The sequence below is a fragment of the Canis lupus genome, chromosome 6 (assembly GCF_048164855.1).
Source record: "Canis lupus baileyi chromosome 6, mCanLup2.hap1, whole genome shotgun sequence".
Classification (NCBI taxonomy): Eukaryota; Metazoa; Chordata; class Mammalia; order Carnivora; family Canidae; genus Canis; species Canis lupus.
This window is the reverse complement of record NC_132843.1, coordinates 14,785,125-14,800,295: the sequence shown is the minus strand read 5'-3', so window position 1 is coordinate 14,800,295 and position 15,171 is coordinate 14,785,125. Positions and strand designations below refer to the sequence as shown.

Sequence of the window (15,171 nt, the reverse complement as noted above, 5' to 3'; positions counted from 1 at the left end):
AGATCCTTTTTCCTGTTTTCTTATAGAAGTTAGATATTTTGTAGTTTTACAGTTAAGTCTATGATCCACTTAAATTAGTTTTGTATGTGGTGTGAGATATGGATTGAAGTTCATGATTATGTATATGGATACCCAATTGTTCCAGCACTACTTGTTGAGAAGGTTATCCTTTCTTTACTGCATTGCCTTTGCGCCTTTGTTAAATGTACATATATGTGTGTGAGTTTATTTCTAAACTTTCTATTCCATTCCACTGATCTAACTGTATGTCTTTACACCAGTACCATGTTGTTTTAATTACTTCAGCTTTATAATTCTCAAAGTCAAGAAGTGTTAGCTTTCCAATTTTGTTCTTTTTCAGAGTTGTTTTGGCTATTTTAAGTTATTTGCATTTCCATATGAATTTTAGAATTAGCTTGTCAACTTCTACCAAAAAACCTCTGGAATTTGATTTGGATTGTGTTGAATCCTCTCCAAATTGAACTACCATTTTTTTTTTAAGAAAAAGAGAGATTTATTTGTTTCTAATGTGCTGAGGTTTCAACATAAAACACTGAGGATTGAAAAAAATAATACTCTTAAGTGATATTTGCTTGATTATGAGATTAAAATGAAACAGACAAAACGTCACTATTTCTCTTCCAAATTGCTGATGGTAAAAACACCACAGCACAGAGGTGACACTCTGGAGTCACATTGTCAGGATTTAAATTGTGGCTGTGCCACTTATGAGCTATGTGGTCCTGGGCAACTTTCTTTTTTTTAAATTTTATTTAAATTCAATTAATCAGCATATAATGTATTATTAGTTTCAGAGGAAGAGGTTAATGATTCGCCAGTCTTAAATAATACCCAGTGCTCATTACATCAGGTGCCCTCCTTAACGTCTATCACCCAGTTTCCCCATCCCCCACTCTCTCCCCTCCAGCAACCCTGTTTGTTTCCTATGATTAAGAGTCTCTTACAGTTTGTCTCCCTCTCTGATTTTTGTATTGTTTTATTTTTTCCTCTTTTCTCCTATGATCCTCTGTTTTGTTTCTTAAATTCCAAATACGAGTGAGACCATATGATAATTGTCTTTCCCTGATTGACTTATTTCCCTTAGCATAATATCCTCTAGTGCTATCCATGTCATTGCAAATGGCAAGAATTTTTTTGATGGCTGAGTAGTAGTCCATTACATATATATATCTTCTTTATCCACTTATCTATTGATGGACATCTGGGTTCTTTCCATAGTTTGGCTATTGTGTGCATTCCTGCTATAAACATTAGAGTGATGTTGCCCCTTTGGATCACTACATTTGTATCTTCGGGGTAAATGCCCAGTAGTGCAACAGCTGGGTCATAGGGTAGCTCTATTTTCAACTTTTTGAGGAACCTCCATACCGTTTTCCAGAGTGGCTGCATCAGCTTGCATTTCCAACAGTGTAAGAGGGTTCCCCTTTTTCTGCATCCTTGCCAACATTTGTCATTTCCTGACTTGTTAACTTTCACCATTCTGACTAGTGTGAGGTGGTATCTTGTTGTGGTTTTGATTTGTATTTCCCTGATGCTGAGTGATGTGGAGCATTTTTTCATGTGTCTGTTGGCCCTTTGTATGTCTTCTTTGGAGAAATGTCTGTTCATGTCTTCTGCCCATTTCTTGATTGGATTATTTGTTCTTTGGGTGTTGAGTTTGATGAGTTCTTTATAGATTCTGGATACTACCCCTTTATTTGATATGTCATTTGCAAATATCTTCTATCATTCTATATTGATCATCTTTTGGTTTTGTAGACTGTTTCATTTGCTGTGCAAAAGTTTTTTATTTTGATGAAGTCCCAATAGTTCATTTTTGCCTTTGTTTCCCTTGCTTTTGGAGACATATCTAGTAAGAAGATGCTGTGGCTGAGGTCAGAGAGGTTGCTGCTTGTGATCTCCTCTAGGATTTTGATGAATTCCTGTCTCATATTAGGTCTTTCATCCATTTTGAGTCTATTTTTGTGTTTGGTGTGAGGAAATGGCCCAGTTTCATTTTTCTGATAGTTTGTTGGTGGCATACAGAATATAATTGATATTTGTATCAATTGATATTTGTATCCTGAAATGTTGCTAAGCTCACTTATTAGTTCTAATAGCTTTTTTTGTTGATTTCACTAAAATTTCTACATAGATCGCCTGTGGTCTATAAATAAAGACAGTTTTATGACTTCCTTTCTAATCTGGAAGCCTTTTCTTTCTTTTTCTTGCCTGACTGCACTGCTAGAATCTGCAGCTCAACTGGATACAAGTAGTAAGAGCAGACATACCTGTCTTGTTATGATCTTGAGAAGAAAGCATTTAGGTATGTTAGCTGTGGATTTTTTATGGATGTTCATTATAAGGCTGAGGAAATTCCCTTTTTTCTAGTTTGTTAAGAGGCTTTATCAGGAATAATTATTGGATTTTGTCAATGTTTTTTTCCTGCATCTATTGAGATAATTATATGACTTTATTTTTTAGTTTGTTAACATGGTAAACATTAATTGATACTCAAATGTTAAACCAACCAAGCATTCCTGGGATAAATCCACTTGGTCATGATATATTACCCTCTTAACATATTGTTTGATTCAATATGCTAAAATTTTATTTAGAAATTTTTTGTTTATGAAAAAAATTTTTTGTTTATGGAGTGAGTGCCTGGGTAGCTCAATTGGGTAAGCATCAGACTCTTGGTTCCAGCAGGTTGTACTCTCAGGGTCGTAAGATCAAGCCCCATGTTAAGCTCTGTGCTGGGCTTGGAGCATACTTAAGATTCTCTCTCTCATTCTTCCTCTGCCCCTCCCACACTCACTCTGTCTCTCAAAAAAATTTTTTTGTATTTATTCATGAAAGACATTGGTTTGAACTTTTCTTATAATGTCTTTGATTTTGTTATCAAAGTAATGTGGGCTAGAACGAGTTTGGAAAGTAGTCCAGTCTCTTCTATTATTTAGATGAATTTATGTAGAACTGGTGTTATTTCATGTTTAAATATTTGTGGAATCTACCACAGAAGCCATTTGGGCCTGGAGGATTTTTTTAAGGAAAGATATTTAAAAAAATAATAATAATAAAAATAAAAAAAATTTTTAAAAAAGGAAAGATATTAACCACATTTTAGTGTATTTAAAAGATATAGGGCTATTCAGATTATCTATTTCTCTTTTTTTAAAGATGTATTTCTTTGAGAAACAGAGAGAGTGAGCACAAATGGGGAGTGGGGCAGAGGGAGAGAATCTCAAGCAGACTTCCCACTCAGCATGGAGCCCGGGGCAGGGCTCCATCCCACAACCCAAGAGAACATGACTTGAGCAAAACCAAGAGTTGGACATTTAACTAACTGAGCCACCCAGATGCCCCAGTTATCTATCTATTTCTTATGTAAATTTTTGTAATTCGTCTTTCAAGGAATTCATTTATTTCTCAACTTTTTTGTTATGAAATGTTCCTAACATTCTCTTATTATCCTTTTGATATCATTCAAATGGATAATGTCACCTCTCTCAGTCCTAATATTAATAATTTGGACTTGTTTTTTCCTAATAGTGTGGCTAGAGGTTTATTGACTTTTTCAAAGAACTGGTTTTATACATTTTTTTCCTATTGTTCTTCTGTTTTTTTATTTCACTGATTGCCACTTTGGTCTTTATTATTTCCCTTTTTCTGATTACTTTGGAGTTAATTTTCTTTTTCCTAGTTTCTTAAGATGGAAACTGAGTTCGATTCCAGATCTTCTTTCCTCTAAGATTTTTATTTACTAATTTGAGAGAGATAGAGACAGTGAGCAAGAGCATGAGCAGTGGAGAGGTTCAGAGGGAGAGGAAGAAGCAGACTCCCCAATGAACAGAGTGCCTAAAGTGGGGCTAGATCCCAAGACCCCAGGATCCTAACCTAAGCCAAAGCAGGTGCTTAACTGACTGAGCCACCTCGGGGGCCCCAACATCTTTTTTGTTTTCTAATATAGGTTTAATGCTATAAATTTCCCTCAAAATATTGCTTTAGTGGCATCCCAAAAATTTTGTTATGTTGCTTTTTCATTTCCATTCAATTCAAAATATTGTTAATTTCCTTTCAGGTTTCTCTTTTGATCCATGGATTGTTTAGAAATATGTGATTTAGTTTCCAAATATTTGGAGATTTTCCAGAGATCTTTCAGTTATCAATTTATAATTAAATTTTAGGTAAAGAACATACTTTGTATTATTTGAATTCTCTCAAATATATTAAGATTTGTTTAATTAGCTTTGGTACAGCGAAGGAAACCATCAACAAAACCAAAAGAAAACCTATTAAATATGAGAAGATATTTGCAAATAATATGTCCAATAAGGTGTTGATATCCAAAATATATAAAGAACTTATACAACTCAACACCAAAAAAAACAATAGAGGAAATGGACAGAGGGCCCAAATAGACATTTTTCCAGAGAAAACACATAGATGGCTAGCAGACACATGAGAAGATGCTCAGCATCACTAATTACCAAAGAAATGCAAAATCAACACCACAACTAGACCTGTCAGCGTGGCTAAAACAAATTAGGCATGAAATATCAAGTGTTGATGAGGACTCACTAAAAAAGGAGTCCTCGTTCACTGTTGGTAGGAATGTAAGCTGGTGCAACTACTGTGGAAAACAGTATGAAGGCGCCTCAAAAAATTAAAATTAGAAATACCATACAAACCAGTAATTCCACTACTGGGTACTTTCCCAAAGAAAATGAAAACACTAATTTTAAAAGATGTATGTACCTCTATGTTTATTGCAGCATTATTTACAATAGCCAAGATATCCAAGCAACCTAAGTGTCCATCAACAGATGAATGGATAAGAAAGATGTGGTGTGCGTGTGTATGAATACACAATGGAATATGATGCAGCTTTAAAAACCAATGATATCATGCCATTTGGGACAACAAGGATGGACAAAGAGGGTTTTATAGTAGGTGAAATAAGTCTGACTGATAAAGACAAATACCATACGATTTTGCTCATAAGTGGAATCTAAAAAACAACAAATCAAATGAATAAACAACGCAGAATCAGACCTATAAATACAGAAAATAAACTGATAGTTGCCAGAGTTAGTGGTGGAGGGCTGGGAGAACTGGATGAAGGGGAGGCTGCAGATTTGCCTACTTCCAATCAGACATTGAGAATGTAGGCTCTTTCTTGGGCAGGGGTTGTAGTATTGCCTTCATCTCCTAATTCTATCCCCAGAATCTAGCATAGTACCTGACCTGCTGAAAAGTCTCAATAAACATTTGATGAATGAATGCAGGGGAATGAGGGGAAAGAAAATCAATACCAAAGCATTCCCAGCATATTTGGAAAAAGTAGACTGTGTTTTGGGGTTTTGTTTTCTTGGTATTTTTAGGAGGTCTGGAACAGTGCTCAGTCTAGAACAAAGTATTTTCCCTTACTGAGATAAGACCTTCCTAAGTATTCTATCCAATGTCTGATGAACCACGAAGTTTTCCTCTAGTTGATATGAACCGTTCCTATTTCCTGGTCCTTTTTACTCTTTTTGGCCAGAAGCAAAGGTTGAGTTGGTCTGCTATTGATTTTTTGACTTTGGTTCTCCTCCTCTTCTTTTCCTGCACCTCCTGTCCCTTACTCTTAAAATCTGAGAAACATGAATATCTTACAGAATTTTATGTAGAGACCAGTATCATCTTTATATTCCTGTTCCTAGTACTCAGTTATTGACCAATAAAATTGTCAGTAGTGAGCAAAGAAAGTTCAAATTCAGTTCTGCTGCCTTCTAGCTGTATCTTGGACTTGTCTATGCTAACCAAGTACTGGCCTTTTTTCCTACACATGCATAGAAAGCTGAAGAAAGATCAGAAAGGGCAGATATTTTCTACTGAGCTATATACATTTGGCTGACTCCTGAGAATTTTTAACTATGAAAAATATAAAAAATAGAAACAAACATGCTAAAAAATCTCACTTCTCTTACAATTGTTTTTTTCTGTCAGTATATACCCTTCTATGTTTTATCTGCATTATATTTTGCACATGACATAACAAAAATACACTTAATATTACTTCTTTTACTTAATATAATTACATTCTATGTGGCTGCATAGTGCCATAAATATCTTTTTTTAAAACATCTTTGTCACGTAAGCATGCTATTATTTGTTCAGTTGTTTTTATACTAAGGTAACTTCTCCTTTTTAGTTAATATAAAGAAGAACTTTAGTGACTATCTTGACTTTCCTTTTAGGTTATTTTCTTGGCTGATCCCCTAAACTGAGATTACTAGAGTAAAAAATATAAATATTTTTTAATAAAGATTTTATTTTATTTATTTATTCATGAGAGGCAGAGGGAGAAGCAGGCTCCATGCAGGGAGCCCAATGTGGAACCCGATCCCAGGACTGGGATCACATCCTCAGCTAAACGCAGACATTCAACCACTGAGCCACCCAGGCGTCCTAAGATATAAATATTTTCAATGTTCTTGTTACATATTGCCAAATAGCTTTCTTTTTTTAAATTTTTAAATTTTATTTATTTATTTATTTATTTATTTATTTATTTATTTATTTATTTTTGACCAAATAGCTTTCTTAAAAGATTATACCACTGTTCATCTCTACCAGCCTGGCTGTGAGTGTTAGTCTTAATATATCCTTGTTAGCAGTGTATATTATCACTTAAAATGAAATCTTGTAGCTAACATAATTAGTGAAAATTACTTTTCATTGTTATTACTTAGTTTCTTCATTTCTACAAAGTGGGTCATATTCCTTATACTTGCTAAATAGTGGATTTTTTTCTTTTGTAGGGGAGGAAGAGAGGTCTCACAAACACATTCATGGCCCCATGTTGGAGGGATATGATCACTGATTTTCTTTCTCCTCAATCCCCTGCATTCATTCATTAAATATTTATTGAGACTTTTCAGCAGGCCAGGTACTATGCTAGGCTTTGGGGATAGAATTAGGAGAGGAAGGCAACACTACAAACCCTGTCCAAGAAAGAGCCTACATTCTCAATGTCTGATTGGGAGCAGGCGAATCTGCCAGCCAAAGCATTCCCACCACATTTGGAAAAAGTAGACTGTGTTTTGGTAAAGCATTAACTCGAATATTCACAAAGAACTAAGTTTAGAAAAACCTGCCAGAGGAACTTTTGATTATACTGACCTCAAGGAAGTTTAGCAGCTAAAGAAAGACAAATTTAAAGAGGAAAGGGACAAACATGGCTATATTTTAGGGACGGTTAAATGATACATTCTAATAGAAACTGCTTTCTAAATGGCTGTCACCAGGGACAAAGAAGTTTTACTGGGAGAAGAAGAAGGGGAATGGAGACAAAATAAGAAAACTATGTGAGCAAGGCAAGCATCATGAAGTATTCTGATGGCAGCATGAGATTTTTATTAGGATTGGTTCTGTCTCCTCCCTTCCTGGAGACCAAAGTCAGCTGTGAGGCTCCACATTGCAACTCTCTCACTATAGCAACCACCCCATAGTAGAGTCACCACAATGGGAAATACAAAAACTCAAAAGAACCAAGATATTATTATTACAGCATAGCATCCCTGGCCTGTACCACTTACTCTCAAAGTAGTAAGCACTGAATCCCAGTACATGTGTATACTCTGAGTCTTTTTCCCTATTAAGACCAAAAATACAAAAAGAATACGTGAAATATTTATGTATTGTTTAAATAATAATTACAAGGCAAATACCTATGCAACGAACCACTGTCCAAGTCAAGGGAAAAAACCAAAATGAAGTACTCCGAGCAGCCAGTACCCTCTTCTGTGTTGTCCCACTCCTTTACTCTCCTTTCACTCCCAAAGTAACCACTGGGCTGTGTATGTATTCCTAAAATAATTTAGTTTTTCCTGGTTTTGAACATAATAAACATGAAATAATAATGGGTGTGGGTGAATTCTTTTGTAAAAGGCTTTTTTGCTCAATGTGACGTTTGTAAGATTCCTCTATTGTGCTGCATGTAGGTATAGTTTGCTTGTTCTCATTGCCGAATATTTCATTATATAAATGTATCACTATTTATCCATTCTGTTATTGATGAACATGGAGTTGTGTCTATTTTGAGCCAATTTTTATGAACACTGCTATGAATAGTTTTATATATATATCTCTTGGTGCATGTGTTGAGTTTCTTTATGGAGTAGAATAGCTGAAACATAGGATATGCATATTTTCTACTTGGCTATGTGTTGCAAATTACTTGCAAGATGGTGGCATCAATGAAGATTCCTACTATCAACAGTATTCTTGTTGGTTGAAATCTTTGCCAACATTTACTACCGTCATACTTCAACTTATTGCCATTTGGTGTGTGTATAACAATATCACATTGTATTTTTAAAGTAATCTCCCTAATTACCAAAGTGGTTAATTATCCTTTCATGTAATTTTTGGCTCCTTGTATTTTGTGTTTTGTGAAGTCTTTGCTAATTTTTTTCTGTTAATATGTCTTTTTCTTATTGATTCATAGGCATTCTTAATATATTCTTCATACTCATCCTTTGTCACTTTTACGTGTTACACAGATTCTACAGTTTATGGCTTGATTTTTCACTCTTTTCATGGGGCCTTTTAATAATCAGAAGGTGTAATTTTAGTACTGTGAAATAGTCTTTTCCTTTACATGCAGCACTTTTTTGTCTCTACTTTTAAGATATCTAAGATATTCTACAATATCTTCTAAAAGTTTGATAGTTTTGCCTTTCACATTTAGATCCTCCAACTACCTGGAATTGATTTTGTGTAGTGTTAAATAGGGGTCCCATTTTATTTTTTCCACATAGGATATCCAATTTCTCAGCACCATTTATTGAAAGAAAAGGTCCCACTTATCTGCAAGTCACCTCTGTAAGTACAAAATACCTAGAAGTTGGGCAGCCTGGGTGGCTCAGTGGTTTAGCGCCACCTTCAGCCCAGGGCCTGATCCTGGAGACGCAAGCTCAAGTCCCAAATCAGGCTCCCTGTGGTGGAACCTGCTTCTCCCTCTACCTGTGTCTCTGCCTCTCTCTGTGTCTCTCATGAATAAATAAATAAAATCTTTTAAAAAATACCTATAAGTCATGTGAATCTGCTTTTTGGACTCCCTACTCTGTTCTGCAGCTCTGTGTCTACTCCTGTGTCAGCTTCACTCTGTCTTTAATTAGTAAAGGCTCATGAGCTTGATACATTATAGGGCAAGTCCTTTCATTTGATTTTAGTTAATCCATGATTTAGCAGGTGTCAGTAGTTTGTTCTTAATTATTGCTGAATGGTATTCTATTACATGGATACACCATATTTTTGCCTAACTACTCATGAGTTGATAGGCATTTGGTTGTTTCCAAATTTCAACTATGACTAATAATGCTGCTATGAACATTTGCATGTAATTTTTAGTGAAGACGTGTCTTCACCTCTCTTAGGTACATGCTCAGGTGGAATTGCTGGGCTATGTAGTAGTTTATATTTAACTTTTGAGAATCTGCCAAATTGTATTCTAAAGTAGCTGCCACATTTTATATTAAATATGTGTTTCACATAAATTTTCCACCATCCACAGACTCTTATTGTCATCTGTCTTTTTGAGTATAGTCTTTCTAGTGGGTGTGAAGTGCTATCTCATTGTGGTTTTGATTTGCATCTCCCTATTGACTAACGATGTTGAATGTCTGTTCATGTGCTTGTTAGTTATTTGTATATGTCTTTGAAGAAGCGTGTATTCCAAATCCTTTGACCATGTTTTGATTGTATCGTCATCTTATTACTGGGCTGTAAGAGTTCTTTGTAAATTCTGGATACCAACTCTTTATTAAATATGTGTTTCACGTATTTCCCCCCATTCTGTTACTTGTCTTTTCATTTTCTTAATGTTGCCTTTTTAACTGTAAAAATACTGAATTTCAATAAGGTCCTCCTATTCATTTTTCCAGAAATGAATCCTTATATTTAGAGTTAATTGATTTTTGACAAATGCAAGTCACTGACAAAAAGACAGTCAGTTCAAAGATGGTGCAGGAACAACTGGATATCCACATGTGAAAAAGATGAACTCAGATGCTCACCTCACGCCATATACAGAAATTAACTCAAAATGGTTCACAGGTTTTAATGTAAGAGGTAAAACAATAAAACTTTCAGAAGAAAACAGGAAAGTGAAACTCAAGATCTTTGGTTGGGCAAAGATTTTTTCGATTCTTGAATTCTTGTCCTGATTAAACACAATACATGTATGTCCATGTGTATTTGTATGTGGTATATGTGCATGGTGTAGGTAGGGAACTATGTAGCTACCTTTAGTCAAAAATGATAAACTATTCTACTGGGATTGCTGACTAAAATTTGAATTATCAATAACATAAGAATGTTGAAAACAACATGCAAAGAAAAAGTGGCGATCCAGCCAGAACAGAAAATTCAGAGCTTGGCAGGTAGAAATCAAGACAAAGCTCTGTGTAAATAGTAAATGAATTCTTTTTTCAAATACTATGCAATGCTTACTTACATTTCAGGCTAAGAAATGTTGATTACCAGTGAGTCACTGACTACAGATTAAGAAGACAGTCTCCTACAGAAGGATGAATCTCTATCACCTAGGGAGATGCTGCATGCTTTAATGTTTGCAATGATTTTGTAATACTAAGATGAAATTCTTAAAGCCTATTATTTTCAACATCTGTAGGAAGAAACTGTCGAAGACTCACAATTCATCAAGAGGAACATTTCAGATACAAAGCCTCACTTTAAAGGTATTTTCTTCTATTAAATCCTATGGATTGCACCTAAAATTGTTAATAGCTAATTTTATAGACAAATGGCCACTTTCACCTCTACAAGGGACACACAAGAATATGGACATAAATCTTGGCCACCTGTGTTCACTGTGATTCAGTCAGTACTTTGCGTCTCTTCATGAGTTAATGGAATCTTTGCTAAAGCCTCAATCTTGTTTCAGGGCAATATTTGTTTTCAAAATATATTTTCCAATATAATTAAAACTGCATTATTGCTTATTAACATTTTAATATATTTTCAGGTACAGCTGGTTATTTATATATCTACCTATCCCTTTTAGGAAAAGTAACATTTTAAAAAAGATTTTATTTATTTACTTGACAGAGAGCACAAGAAGGGGCTGCTGCAGAGGGAGAGGAAGAAAAGGCTCCCCACTGAGCAGGGAACCCAATGTGGGGCTCAATCCCAGGACTCTAGAAACATGACCTGAGCTGAAGGCAGATGCTCAATTGACTGAGCCACTAGGAACCCAGGAAAAGTAACATATTTTATTGTGCTTTTGCTCCTTTACGAGTCGTTTTTGAATCACTGGAGCCATTGGTCAAGTATTGGAACTCTGCCTTCCAGCGTCTGACAAGGGTTTTAGAACAGTAAATGCTTCATACACTTTTATTGCAATAAAGTAAACATTCATTTTTAATACTGTAGTTGTAAAATCGCATTTCCCTAGCCCCAAGGTCTAATAGAAGAAAATATACAATGAAATCAGCCAAAATACTAAAATAATATTCTAGGAGAGACATATAGTTATATCATTATTGTAATGAAGGCTAATTAATGTTTCAGTGCCAAGAGCCAAGTGCCAACTTTTTCTTTCTTGAATACCTAGTAACACAATGTTCTCTCATTTATTCTAAAGAGATATGCTCTCTCTTCTTAGATCAGAGCCTCTATCTAAATCTCTCGGACAATTTAAAAATCAGACTTTTTAAATCCTGGGTGAAGTGGACTTAGCTGAGTACAGACACATAACAAGAAGAGGCCCAGAAAAAGTTAGCCTTTTAATCATAGCTATTGTTCTAAGACTTATTGCTAATAACTACTCATTTCTTGGAAGTAGAAACAGTTTACTAGCTCATCAGAATTTCACATAAATCTGAAAGAGGAATGCTAAGTAGTGAAATAAATGAAGACAGCCTTGTTTTCAACTTGTGGTTAAGGGGACACTGGCAAAGCACATATACTGTGAAGTCTGCATATCAGATGAGCAAAATGGGTACTTTACCAAAAAATGAATTGAAAAAATTCACAAATTCTTTTAAAATTCTTTCCTTCTTGCCTTAGATATAACCTAAACTGGTTCTAAATAATTTTCTTAAATACTATCTGCAGTGATCTTTTCAGTTACAACCCTCTAGTCCTTCAGCCACCTGGAAACACCAAGTCCCACCTGGAGCCTTATCCTGTCCTCAGGGCTTGGGCCAGTGCAGTCCTCTATATTGGAGGAATTTTTAGAAGTCTTAGAGTAGCAGCTTATCTGCTCAGTATCAGAGGGGCCATTCTGCTGATCCTGCTCTGATACTGTAACCTAGTTTCAGGCACTAAAATTTTATCTGGTTATTGGTAACCAAATCTCTATCTTGAACCACTAGAAACTTGAGCCTGGATTCTTCCATCATGATCCTTAGTCCTATCTTGGGATCTTGCTTACTATCTAGCTGGTGCAATACTCTCTGTAATGTTCTGTGGACTTCGTATAGAGCCTTACCCTAGAACTCCAGCCTTCACGAGTTATGTTTCCAATATACACCACCTGATAGCCGTGACACAGACTTTGCTCATGTCTGGATTTCTACCATTGCCCATTGTCAGAGTCTTCTAGAGACAGGTCCTATGCTTGGGCTAATTTCTTACTCTAATAGTAACTCTGGTAATACCTCTGTTTTAAAAGATTTCTATTCAAACCAGTCAATAGTAAGTTTTAGATGTATCACTACATATACATCTGCTGCTTGAAATTCTGAAAGAAATTATTCCATACCTGTCTGAATGAATCCTGATTTATATCCATTAGTTGTGCCATTTTCTGGTGTCACAGTGGATGATCCTGAAGAGTTTGGTTTCATAGAGTGGCAAGTAGCAGAGGATTGTCGGCTTCTACATTCTAGGAAGGAGTAAGAATCATATTTTGGGAGGGGACCAATATTCTGTTAAAATAGGTGATGGGAACACAGTTCATAAAATCTGTAAAATAAACTGCTACTCCGTAAGTGGTAACCACATTCCTTCTCAGAGGTTCCCTCTCCTGGAATTCTGAGTCCAACAGAATGTTCAAGATAGTGAATTCACTTCATCTTCCTAAGGCCAGATGTCACATTTAGAAGAAAAAAAAGATCAGACTTTTGTTCTTCACAGATTAGTTACCAGGGGAAAATTGCTCATAACCAATAGAACCATGGTAGTTTTATGGAGAAGATTGAGGCTAAAATACCCGTAATTTATAAAAAACCAATAAGCTTTCAGGACACCTGGGTGGCTCAGCGGTTGAGCATCTGCCTTCGGCTCAGGGCCTGATCCCAGGGTCCAGGATTGAGTCCTGCATTGGGTTCCCTGCGAGGAGCCTGCTTCTCCCTCTGCCTATGCCTCTGCCTCTCTCTCTCTGCATCTCTCATGAATAAATAAATAAAATCTTAAAAAACAAACAAACAAACAAACAAAAATAAACCAAAAAACATCAATAAGCTTTCAAATGCTAGTTAACCCCCTATCAGAATCGAGGTAAGCTGTCTTTAACACTCTCACCTCAACTTTATGTCCAAAAACTGAAGCAAAGGAAAATATATAGGTAGAAGAGAAATTTTTAAAATGCTCAAATTCTTAGTTTTTATTAAAGGAAATATATATACATACACACACACACACACACATATATATAAATATTCAAGGTGACTTCTGATCATGCAACACAAAGCTTCATTTTAGGTAAACCAATATTAATGGAGCTTTACTGTAATACTTTAATAATATTTTGAATTGAGTCAGGTAGAGAGCAATTAGTATGACACCCTGTGGGGTTGTACCTTCCAAATGAATTGTACTACATGCTATACTATATTAGTCTTTAAAGGCAGCAGGTGAAAAAGAAATATAAATGGCTGCAAATGACCAGGTTAATTATAGAGGATTCTTTAGAGAGGTTCCAAGTTTATCAAATATATGCAAGGGCTGGAAGCAGTTTTCTATAACCTTCATTGCTAGAACCTTCCTTGAAGAGCTACTGTACTTTAGCCTAAAGGATATCTCTACATTTATGTGTATTACATGCATGATATTGCATATTGATTATATGCAATTGATATTATATGTCTACATATCTATATATAGATAGATAATATACACATACCCATTTCTAATTCTAGAATAGCAACTGCTATAAATGTGAGGCTTCAGATGCCTGGCTGGCTCAAATGGTAGAGCATGTAACTCTTTTTTTTTTTTTTAAGATTATTTATTTATTTGACAAAGAGATCGAGCCAGCGAACACAAGCAGGGTGGGAAAGATGGCAGAGGGAGAGGGAGTAGACTCCCTGCTGAGTAGGGAGTTGGACACGGGGCTCTATCCCAGGACTCTAGGATCATGACTTGAGCCGAAGGTAGAAGCTTAACTGACTGAGCCACCCAGGTGCCCCTAGCATGTGACTCTTATTCTCAGCGTTGTGTGTTCAAGTCCAACATTGAGTGTAGAGATTACTTAAAAATAATACCTTTTAGGGGCACCAGGGTGGATCAGCTGATTAAGCATTCAACTCTTGATTTCAGCTCATGTTTTGATCTCAGGGTTGAAGGACTGAGCCCCAAGTTGGTTCTGCACTCAGTGGGAAGTCTGTTTCTCTCCCTCTGCCTTTCCCTCTGCTCCTCTCACTGCTCGCACACACACTCTCTCTCTCAAATAACTAAATCTTTAAAAAAATCTTTGTAGAAAAATAAATTAAATCTTAAAAAAAATTTTTTTTAAATGTAAGGCTTCAAAAGCCACTCGGGATTATTGTACCTGGCTTGGAACATGCAGCATTTCCTAAAGAATTATATATCATCTTAAATGCAACCAAGAGTAATTACAGTGGAAGAATTAAAGGAAAATCTATACTTATAATTTGGATTTATTATACTATTTCTTACAGTCAGGCCAAAATCTTGCATAGATAACAAATGGAAGCATTAAAGACAATTATATTGTCTTAATAATTAAGGAAAGTCTCAGAATCTGAGTAACTGCTCAAAAAATAAGGATTAGATTATCCATTGGATTAGAACAATGAATAAAACTTGTGGCAAAACTTGTGGCAAGTCCTATCGACCACACGAAGAGGTCGATGAGGTTTCAATTGGATTCAGCTCTATAAATAAGTTGGTTAAGTTCTTCGTAACTTAAAAAATCCA

General features: G+C 35.6%; 1 protein-coding gene across 9 annotated transcripts in view; it reads right to left on the bottom strand.

Moving 5' to 3' along the window:
- The window catches only part of GREB1L (GREB1 like retinoic acid receptor coactivator), a 269,293-nt gene that overhangs the window by 105,492 nt on the left and 148,630 nt on the right, over positions 1 to 15,171 (bottom strand). For all 9 annotated transcript variants that reach the window (XM_072828988.1, XM_072828987.1, XM_072828985.1 and 6 more), the window contains one exon: positions 12,773 to 12,895. In XM_072828988.1, coding sequence (XP_072685089.1) covers positions 12,773 to 12,895 — 123 coding nt within the window. The remainder of the gene's footprint in view (positions 1 to 12,772; positions 12,896 to 15,171) is intronic.